The 11,137-nt window shown below is 45.2% G+C and overlaps 1 protein-coding gene across 3 annotated transcripts in view; it reads right to left on the reverse strand.

Moving 5' to 3' along the window:
- ATP1B3 (ATPase Na+/K+ transporting subunit beta 3) overlaps positions 1-8,524 on the reverse strand; it is a 39,013-nt gene extending 30,489 nt beyond the window's left edge. For all 3 annotated transcript variants that reach the window (XM_036332351.1, XM_036332352.1, XM_036332350.1), the window contains exon 1: positions 8,274-8,524. In XM_036332351.1, the coding sequence (XP_036188244.1) occupies positions 8,274-8,382 (109 nt within the window). In that variant the 5' untranslated portion in view covers positions 8,383-8,524. The remainder of the gene's footprint in view (positions 1-8,273) is intronic.
- Between the last annotated feature and the right edge of the window lie 2,613 nt (positions 8,525-11,137).

Here is an 11,137-nt window from a genome sequence, read left to right on the forward strand (position 1 = left end):
TACCATCAGTTTGGCCCAAATAAATGCATGAAAATTCTCTTAAAAAATAAAAATAAGGGTGTACTATGCGCTAATTATTGTAGGGATATAAAATGCAGATGTATATCATACTGTGAGAACAACCAGTTAGTAGGAGCAATCCTAATAAATATGCTAATTAACCCCCATGCCATCGCAAAGATGGCGGCACCCACAGCCAATAAGGAATATGCTAATTGACTGCCACACCCTCAAAGATGGTGGTGCCCACAGCCACAAGATGGCACCGCCCAGTCCCCCCAACCCCCCAGGGCAGGCCTGAGGTGCAGGCAAGCCTCGGATGGCAGCTGCCCAGCTGCCCGAGGCTTGCACTGCTGGCAGTGGCAGCAGCAGAGGTGTGATGGGGGCGTCGCCTTCCTCCTGCCTGAGAGCTCCTGGACTGTTAGAGGGGGCAGGCTGGGCTGAGGCCCCCCCATTCCCTTCAATGCATGAATTTTCATGCACCGGGCCTCTAGCATAAGTAAATAAATAAATATAGATATAAGCAACTTTAACCCAGGATACAAATTTTTAGGTTCCATGTGAGATAAATGTGACATTATTTTCATCTGGGGATCATCAGAGACAGCTTAGGGCATGGCTGCTAATCAAGCTAGGTCTGAGTACGGAAGAATTTGTGATGCAGAGAATGGCCTGGGAGAGGGAATGAGTAGGGTATTCCAGACCAAGGGTCTTCATCTACACCCATCTGAGTAGAACATGTGGTGAATGGGAAATAAGGTGGGAAATGACAGGTTATAAGGCTGGAAATTGAGTTTTAAGACAGCCTGGAATGCCAGGCTGTCTGGAACTTATTTAAAACTTCTGAAAGCAGAAGGGATCCATAGTTTTGGGGTACAGGAAATAGCATAATCAAAGCTGCAGCCTTAGAAATAATCTGATAGCACTGGTTTAGGTCACAATGACTGCAACTGATTCCTTGGATCTTTTGGGGATGCAAATGGGTTAAGAGCCAACGTTCCTAGAGTCAACAACACTATTACTTTTTAAAAAGCTGGAAAGGCATTTGTCTATGTTAACTTGGAACAACTTTTAAAAAAGCTCTTTATCTGGTGCTTTAAGATTTTTAATCAGAGAATTTATAAGAAAAGGCACGACCAGATCTTGATAAAGGGGCAGAGTTTGGCGGAGTCTTAAAAGCTAAGAAATTTCTAACAGGTGGTTACTAATATGAAGCTAGAAAATGATCACTCAGGTTTATGGGATATGCACAAAGCGACTGGAATCTGAGAGATGTTAAACCAAGAAGTAAAATCTGTGAGTGGTCTTTGGAGTTGTTTTATGAGATTGCAAGGAAAGACCAAGAAGAGAAAACAAGGCCAAAGACAACACCTGGGAAATATATATTTAGGAAACAGAAGAAGAGCAAACAGGAAGGAATCAGGAAAGAAATGTGTAGAAAAGTATGGAGTTGGTTTAGGGTATATATACAAAGGGCCACATTTTATGTGCCAGTTGCTAGCCAAAGAAAAGTACCTTATGCTTTGGACAAGGGTCAGTTACAAAGTCACACCTTACCATGGCACCAGCAAAATACTAAAATTTAATAAGGGTCATAGATAAGCGCCAACTCCACAAATGACTCAGTAACAAGGTGACAGATATGTGGGAGGCTAAGTTAGAGAATTCTTTTCAGAAATATTAGTAATAGCTGAGTCTCTCCTGCAAGAGAGAAAATGATACTATTAATTACGCCCTCATTAAGTTTGAGAGCGAGTAAGCTTGAAAAAAAAAAAAAAAAAAAGCAATAAAGCAGGAGCTGGGAGACCCAAATAATATCCCTGGTTCTGTTACCCTAATCAGATGCAGGACCCAGGTCACAAGCTCAGCTAAGTCTCCAACAAGAAAGTTAAGGGGAAGCTTCTTCAGAACACTGAGCTTCTGTGAAAGCCATCAGTGCTATACCAAAAAAAAAAAAAAAAAGAGGGGCGATGTGCAAACCTTGGTGGAAGTGTTATACTATGATACACCAACACCACCCAGGACATTAAAAACATGTTGCAGAAGACTAACATGGGAACATTTCACAATAGTGTTCATTCATTCAATAGATTTTTATTACATTCCTAAATGCCAGGCAACAGGCTAGGTATTAGGGAATCAAGATGAGTAAGACATGAATAGTAGTTTATATATAGTCTAGTAAATGGGAAACAAGTCATATACGCTATAATAGAAAGTGGTGGTATGGGAGCACTTGATCCAGTCTTAAGGCAAAGAGGGTTTCAAAATGTTTTCCAGAGATCAGGCTATCTAAGCTGATACCTGAGTAGCCATACCAAGGTGAAGGAAAGAGGCTCAGGAGCTAGGAACCCATAGTTTCCTAAGAGAGAATTATGTGGAATGGTAAAGATGACAGGAGAGGAATAAGCCAGAGAGATTATAAAGAGAGCCTCTGAAGACAAGGGAGATTTACATGAAGAGGTGCTATGAAATGAAACATCCAACTAAAGATTTCTAACAGTTGGGAATCTTAATATTGGTTATAATATATAAAAAAGCATATGGACTAGAGGTGCAAATCTGGGAGTCCTAACACAGAGATAATACATAAATTCCAGCAGAAATGTGGACAGTGCCCACAGAGGTGATAAAGAGGGCCAAGGATACCCCCACCACATCAACCTCTAAAAAGGGGGCAGAGGAATAAAAACATTACCCTTAAACATTAAGTGATGGAACTAGGCATCTAATTGTTTATTTAAAATTTTTATGTATTATACATTTAAAAATTTTAATTTGTATGTAGAAAAAAAACTATTAAAATGTTAACAGTGACTATTCTAAGTGGTTAAAGACTACAGGTGATTTTATTTCAACACAATAAATGCATAATTAGAATATAATATAAATATATCTTTCAAAGTTAAATGGATTTGCCTTCCTCCTATTACACAATCAAGTAATAAATGACTCGTTCCTAGTCATTTATAATGATAAAGCAAGGACAAGATAGGAGGATTTTTTAAGTTCTTTTATTATAGCTAACTTAATTCTAGAGATATAAATTCAAATTTCAACTGCAAAGAAAATCAAATTATTTCAGGGGTTGGGAAATTGCTCTTTAATAACAGTAAAGCACATATAATAGTAATTGCAATGGTGTCTGGAACGCAACACATAAACTTACCCCCTCCCCCCCCTAGCACTACCGGTCCAGAAAGTACTGTTTCCTGCTGGGTGATGGCTTAGCATGCCTCTGCTGCTACCTCTGCCACACCCACCAATGACCTTCATTTATAGGCTGCACACAGGGTAAGGCAAGTTCTATTACTTTCCCAATGGTGCACAGTTCTGTAAAGTTTAATATGTCACACTCCACAGGACAAAGAACAATACCATACAAAACTAAGTGATACCGGGAAAATAAACACACTCGCCTCTGGGGACCTCTATAGTCAGACACCCAAGGTGAGATGGTGTCTGATATCCAAAGCAGAGCATTTACTGAGGCATGACCCATAATGGGAGCAGTTGACTGAGAAAATGCTACTTCATTGCTCTAAAATCATGAAAGAGAAGGCACATGAGCAAACTATAGGTGTTAAATAGTTTGGGTCCAGAATCCTGATTCTGCTTGTACATCAGTAACTCAAGTTTTAACTTAATCCCATATAATAAAGAGCTAATATGCTAATTAGACCAAACAGCAGAACGACCTTCTGAGCGACATTCCCGATGAAGCCGGGCTGGGAGGGCCAAGGCAACCAGGGCTGCAAGGGCTGAGCCCCTTGCACAAATTTTATACATTGGGCCTCTAGTAGTAATATAAAGCATCTATTAACAGATGATCTAAAGCTAATGAATTCCAAATAAGCCCACAAGCAGATGTCATTAGATGGGGTCATATAATGTCATAGTTTTTCTAGCCTTGGAGAGCCTCTGAAGGCCCAAAGATTCTGCCACTAACTCAGTGAATTTTGACAAGTCAGATCTGTGGGTTCAATTTTCTAGCCTATGAAATGATGGTACAGGGCTAGGTTAGTGGTTTTCAAGCTTTTCTGACTGAGCCACAATAAGAAATACATTTTACATTGGGGTATCTATATATACAAAATACAGAAAAGTTTCATGAAGTAGCATCTTTCCATAGACTCAACTTATTAGGTAGAATAAACTTTGGTATTTTTACCATTCTATTTTTTAAAAATGCCAATTGCAACACATGGTCCATTACCTACAGTTTAAATAACACTGAGTAAGTTCTAGGCCAGCCGTGGGCAAACTCCGGCCCGCTTGAAATGAATAAAACTAAAAAAAAAAGACCGTACCCTTTTATGTAATGATGTTTACTTTGAATTTATATTAGTTCACACAAACACTCCATCCATGCTTTTGTTCCGGCCCTCCGGTCCAGTTTAAGAACCCATTGTGGCCCTCGAGTCAAAAAGTTTGCCCACCCCTGTTCTAGGCTCTCTTTCACTATTTTCATTCTAATTGTATTTAATGCACTTAGGCTTAATATTAGCAACATCAGCCACAAAGGGCTAAATTTTCTCTGTCCTGTTTTCATAAAATAAAAAGTAGCACCTAAACAAACAAAAAAGGGAAAATGAAAGTGGCATCTATTTATTCCTGACGTGCCCTTACTCTTCTGCCTAAGAAACCAGCACTACGGCGTTCCCACCACGAAGGGCTGTTTTCTGACCATTGTGTGTTTTTCTGGGGGCGCCCATACCTTTGTACAAATGTGTAGGTTACACTTTCCACGGCTTCAGCTTGTGAATAAAAGATGCATCGATTGTTAAAAAACAAAACCCCCAGCTCTAAGCATACTTTGATCACCCACAAAGTGTGCTTTAGGAGGCTGTTGTGAATATCAAATAAAGTGATCATAAGTATTTAAGCATTTTAAATTGCTGTAACGGACCTAGCCAGTTTGGCTCAGTGGAGAGATCGTTGGCCTGCAGACTGAAAAGTCCCAGGTTCCATTCTGGTCAATGGCACATGCCTGGGTTGTGGGCTCAACCCCCCAGTAGGGGGCGTGCAGGAGGCAGCCAATCAATGAGTCTCTCTCATTGATGTTTTTGATCTCTCCCTTACTCTCTGAAATCAATAAAAATATATTTAAAAAATAAATAAATAAATTGCTGTAACCAAGTCAGGTATTCAAGTGGTTGGTTATTCAAAATCCTTACATCTAATACTTAAATAAAGCTATGTGATGTAACAACATGCAGTATTTTCACTGTATCTCAACTGTAAATGGCAAGCATGTGTGCTTTTAATATATCTAATGAACTTAAGAGAGGAACCTCAGATTACAGGACAAATGCACTGAAGACTGCAATATAAAAACTAAAATCAGGAGCATCTTAAATGAATGTCTTTATAAAATCCCTGGGGGTAGAAAAGAGGCCTTTCTTTACACAGCAGTAAACCCAACAACTTTACCAATATCAAAAAAAGATATTAACCACCCCATCACCCGTTACATTAAATTCAAAAGCAACTAGAAAAACTTTTACACAAATGGAGTTTTTTCCTTAAATAGTTTAACACGTTTTCAAAATGCAAAAGTTACATATATTATACTTGGCCTAGAAATTCTACCAATAGAAATATCTCAAGGAAATAAGTTTGTTAACATGTACACACAAAGATAAAGAGAATAGGAGGAAGGACCAGTACATACACTAATGCACTAGTTTAAATTTTTAGAAAATCAGGAGTCACTTATTTTCCCCTGGGTATCTCCTATGCATACATGATGTATACATATTAATAAACCTATTAAAAAAATCACAATACATCTAACTATACCAGGGGTGGGGAATGCCTGCCCCAAGAGCCGTTGTAAGCCCCATGAAATCATTTGGTCTAGCCCTGCCAAGGCATTAGGGGTGAGTTAATTAAATGTTTGACCAAATATAGAAGGCTAGTTTTTAAGTTGATAACTTTGTATGGCCCTCAAATGTTGTTATAAATACCCAGATGGCCCTTGGCAGAAAAAAGGTTCCCCACTCCTGAACTATACAATAGAACACTAGTTGGCTATTAAAAATGGTGATAAAGATCTTTATTAACATGGGAAGATGACCACAATATACTCAAAAGATTATAAAACACTGTATGGTGTTTTTTCGTTAAAAAAAAGTTACAAGCATTTCTCAACTCTGCCCAGTTACACACCTAAATACTAATAATGGGCATCTCTGGGGTGATGAGATCAGCTAGCTCACACAATGCCTTTCTGGAAATTAGAACAAGATACCTCCTTTCTCCAGGCAGACCCCATGCTCCAGGGTACATACTCAGCCTGGGGAGCTGAGTATGGACTTCAGCCTCCACACACCACTCCCCTTGGAGGGAGGCCCTTAGATTGAGATAACTGGTAATATGGATAATTTTCATCTATTTATGCCATTCTGCACTGGCATACTATTACTACAATCAACAGAAATTTGCTGTTTGTTGACCAACATAACACTTCAGTTTCAATTTTGAAAGAAGGTCATGCCCTCATCCTGTTAAAACTAATCCCAACTTGACTTGTACGGCCCTACCACTGCTCTTATAGAATGCCCTATCTTTTGATAATTTGTTCCTGTTATCTATTTAAGTGCACATACAAATAACTCTCTACCCAGTATCATATAATACAAAGGTTAGATATAAGGAGGAGAAAAGTCATGCTAACACAAAGTGAAGATACTTATCACTGGAAATGGGAAGGCGATGAGGAAAGGAGGAAGTTCATCTACAAAAACTAATCCCTCTCAAAAATTCCTTCAGCAAAAGTTACTAGCCTCTAGAAACAGTAATTGTTCACTTCCCCACCCCCATTGAACTCTAGATGCAAGATATATTTCCTCATAACACTACTGGGTTCCCAAAAGACAGCCATTTAAGTAAAAATTGTGAGCGATTACCATGCAGTTAGGCAAGGCATCTGTAAAATAATACAACCGCTGGACTGGGATTAGAGGAGAACTGGGTTCTTTTCCTGGCTCCGTGGAGTATGTAATTTTACTAGTACACAAAGCAAAATCACAACCTCTCCAGATCTCTTTTTTTTCCTTCTCCAACGTGGGGGTTGGGCTAAGGAAAAACCCTCCAAGGCCCCTCTCGGCTGGTGACAGGACCTAAGCCATCCTCCCATCCCCTCCGCAGGCGCCGGACTGCAGTCAGCAGCAAGTTTATTTTCTCAGCCCATGCCTAACTGACTCTCCATGCTTCTCTTAAAAATGGGCCCAAATAGTTCTCAACTCTAGAAATTTAGTCTCACTCAGGAAAAAAAAAAAAAAAAGATGTCAAGACCCACGGACAAAATATTTTTCAAAAGGCCCACAAAGAATGAAATTCGTTTACTGGATTCATTTTTCGAAAAAAAGAAAAAAAGAGAGGCACCCTACAGCAGCACGACCCTGGGGAATGGTTTAAATATTTCTTTTAAAACAAAGAACTCCGGCATAGAAAAAGTGCTAACATATACAACCATCACAGGTTTCAGAGGCACAGAAAAACATTGTGCTGTTCAGAGAGGATGTACTTTCCTCCCCCAAGAAACAGTTTTTCTAAGAAAAAACAAACCCCAAAAACCTGTAATTAAAAAGGAGTGAGTGTCTTTTCACGGCCCAAACTCAAGTGCATTTCCGGGGACGATGCACTTGTGCGATGAACTCGCTCACCGCGGCGTCCGTGCAACCCACACGCCGGGCACCCGCTCGCTCGCACGCCCGGTCGGGGCGGCCGCGTGGAGTCACAAGGCAGCGGCGGGAGCGAGTGGAAATTTCCTCTCCGCGGGCGCGGGGCAGGGTCTGGCTTCCCCGAGCCGCTCGGCGCCGCTGGCGCCTCCTCCAGGGCCGCCCCCGGCCGGCGCGCTCCGTACAAAGGAGGCCCGGGCGCTCGGCCGCCGCACGCTCCGGGCTCGGCTCCGGGCTGGGGTCCCCGGCTTCCGGCGCCGCTCGCGGCCGCAGGCCCGGGCAGCACGTGCGCTCCGGGCCGGGAGGAAGCAGCCGGCGCGGCCGGGCCGGGGCTGCCCGCGGTCCCACCAGCCTCGGCCGCGGGCCACGGCCCTCCCTCCCGTCCCGCGAGAAATGAATGGGCCCCGCGCTCCGCCCCGGCCCGGCGGAGAGTCCGGAGGCCCGAGGCGAAGACCGCGGCGGGCGGCGGAGGCGGCTCCCGGGGGCCCCCGCGCTGGAGCCGCCTCCCGCTTTTCCTTGCCCATCCGACCCCGCCCGGCACCTCCCGGACCGCGGCCGGCCCCGGGCGCCCCGCCGCCGCCCGCTCACCCCAGCTCTTGGCGGTGCGCCCCAGGAACGCTCCGGTGGTCGGGTTGTAGAGGAAGAGCTTCCACTCGGCCAGGCTCTGGTGGAAGGACTTCTTGTCTTTCTTCGTCATGGTGGGCGCGCCGAGGGCGAGGGGAGCGGCGGCCGCGGGGCTGGAGGCGGCGAGGAGCGCGGAGGCGCGTCCCGGCTCGAGCGGCGCAGCCCGGCGACAGCGGCAGAAGGTGGAACAGCCGAGGGCACCTCCTCACGGCCGCGGGCGCTCGAACCGACTGCGCCTCGCCGAGCCGGGCGGCCGCTGAGGCCGCGGGAGCCTGACGTCTCCGCCCGCCGCAGCCAATCCCCGCGCCGCTGCACCCGCGCCGCTGCCGCCGCCGCCGCCGCCGCCGCCTCCCGCCCGCGGCTGGCGCAGCCCCAGGCGGCGAGGAAGCCCCGCCCACTCCCGGGCCCCGCCCACGCCGCCCCGCCCGGCTCAGTGAGTCCCGGCCCGGCTCGGGACCGCTCCGGGGTCCCCCCACGCCGGCCGCTGAATGGGGAGTACGCAGAGCGGCTTAAAAACCTCCCGGGCTTCATAGGAAGCAAATGTGTAACCAGGAGCCAAAGGCGGCGTCCCCCGCTCGCCCGCTTCTCAGGAGGAGGCGTCGGGGGGGCTGCCGGGGCAGCCGTCCTCGCGGCATCGTGCGGGCGGCGGCGCGGGAGAGGCGAGCACGGAAACGACTCGACTCCGCCGGGGACGTCCTCGCCCAGTGGGGGCCCCCCGGTGCCTCCCGCGCCGCCGCCGGGCAGTGTCCTCCGGGCTCTGTGACGTGACTGGGACCGGCTGCTGTCCAGCCAGGACGCTGCCCACATGCTGCTGCCCAGAGAAGGGCCGTCCTCGCTCTTCTGACGGGCTTATTCCGGAATCTCGGGCGAATGGGCCTATTTCATCCCCAATGTGCCCGTCGTCTTCATGAAACGGGGTGCAGGGTTTCTCCGGAACCGATCACGGAAGTCAGCATATGCGACACATAACTTTCCCGAGGTTCCTGTCCACGAGAAGCCCTCTGGCTTTTCTCAGACACGGAGACTCAACCCGCAGGCAGCCAGGGCGTCGTTCAGTGTGGACGCCTCAGGGACGTGCCCGGCCTCTCCGGTTCTCCGCCGTCGCGGGTGCTCCCCAAGGCCGCAGCGGAGGGTGCAGTCCCCCTTCGCCGCCACGAGGCGGCGCTGAAGAGCCCCGCGCCCGGCGACGGCTGGGGCAGGAGGGGAAGCCTTGAGGAGTTTGGGCAGAAGGGGCAGAGGTTTGGGGAAAGGACATGCAGCGCTGCCTCTGTGCCTCCTTTTTCTCTATGAGCACATAAGAAAGTATGAATGGAGGAACGTAGCGCACGTCTTCATGTTGGGAACGGTGCGTTAAAATCCGTCTAGGAATGCCCACAGCCTGCAGATGCTAAAGGACTGACACTGCTCGTTTCCTCACTTTGCGTATCAAAACTAGGAGTTGGGAATGACGCCTCCCACACATGGGAAAGAGATAGAATACAATATTATAAAGTGATCCTCCCCCCACTCCCCGGAAATAGGAGAGCTAAATTTATCATTATGACCTTGGGAATAGCCAAAATCCAGTTACTTTTGAGCCAGGGACATCAAAAGATTTGCAGAAGCATTTTGTAAAAACTGGCATGAAATTAGAAGAAAGCTAATATTGATACAGTTGATAACAGGCCTTTTCGTTTTTGGTAAGCGGGAAGATACAGAGTCTATTTGGAATAAAATACAAAACCCATCTGCTTTATTTATGTGGGATGTGTGTGTGTGTGCACGCACTAATAAACACTGAGAAATAATTACTTGGCACACACAAAGAAAGCATGGTAAGCAAGAACATTATGAAATAGTGTTTCAAAGATAATGAATGCTGTCAGACATTTGTGATTTGTATATTTTTTAGTGGTGATTAATATGACTCCTATTTAGTGATTTGTGGTTTTCCAAATAAGGATTTAAATACAAATATAATTCAGTAATTTCAAAACCCGTGTCTAATTTAATATAGTAACTAGATCCAACAGATTCCAGTTGGGAGAAAATTTTACATTCTACTCCAAAACATGGGAACTATTTGTGTCTGACATCTGATACTTGAATGTTACCTGGAGAGAAAATACCAAGCTTATCAGGGGAGAGTGGACTCTGAAGTCTGAGCAGATTTAATATAAAATTTAATGAGAGCTTTATTCCCTACAGGTTTATTTCACTATCCCTAAATCTCCCTTTTAAAAAAGAAATGATTGTGGTCCCTGTGGCCCAGCTGGTTAGTGCGTTAGGCTGTTAATCGAAAGGTTGTTGACTCGAGCCCCCCAGGGACACATCTGGCATTGTTAAGAAGTAAAATCCTTTGTGACTCTCTCCTCTACACATTCTCTCTCAGCCATTACCTGTGAGAGGCCTCCTCCACTAAAAGAGAAATTATTTTGCCAGATAGATAATGGAATTTAATATAAATTTCAGTGTAAGTATATTCCATGCAATATCTGGAACATACTTAGACTAAAAAAATTATTCCTGTCCATCTCAAATTCAATTGGATATGCTGTATGTTTATGTGCTAAATCTGGCTATCCTACCTGTGGGGGATACCGATGAATCCCACTGTAATAATAGCAACAATCATTTATACATACTTAAGTCCTAGGCCAGTGATGGCGAACCTATGACATGCGTGTCAGAGGTGACACGCGAACTCATTTTTTTGGTTGATTTTTCTTTGTTAAATGGCATTTAAATATATAAAATAAATATCAAAAATATAAATCTTTGTTTTACTGTGGTTGCAAATATCAAAAAATCTCTATATGTGACACGGCACCAGAGTTAAGTTAGGGTTT

This window comes from Myotis myotis, unplaced genomic scaffold, assembly GCF_014108235.1.
Source record: "Myotis myotis isolate mMyoMyo1 unplaced genomic scaffold, mMyoMyo1.p scaffold_m19_p_13, whole genome shotgun sequence".
Lineage (NCBI taxonomy): Eukaryota > Metazoa > Chordata > Mammalia > Chiroptera > Vespertilionidae > Myotis > Myotis myotis.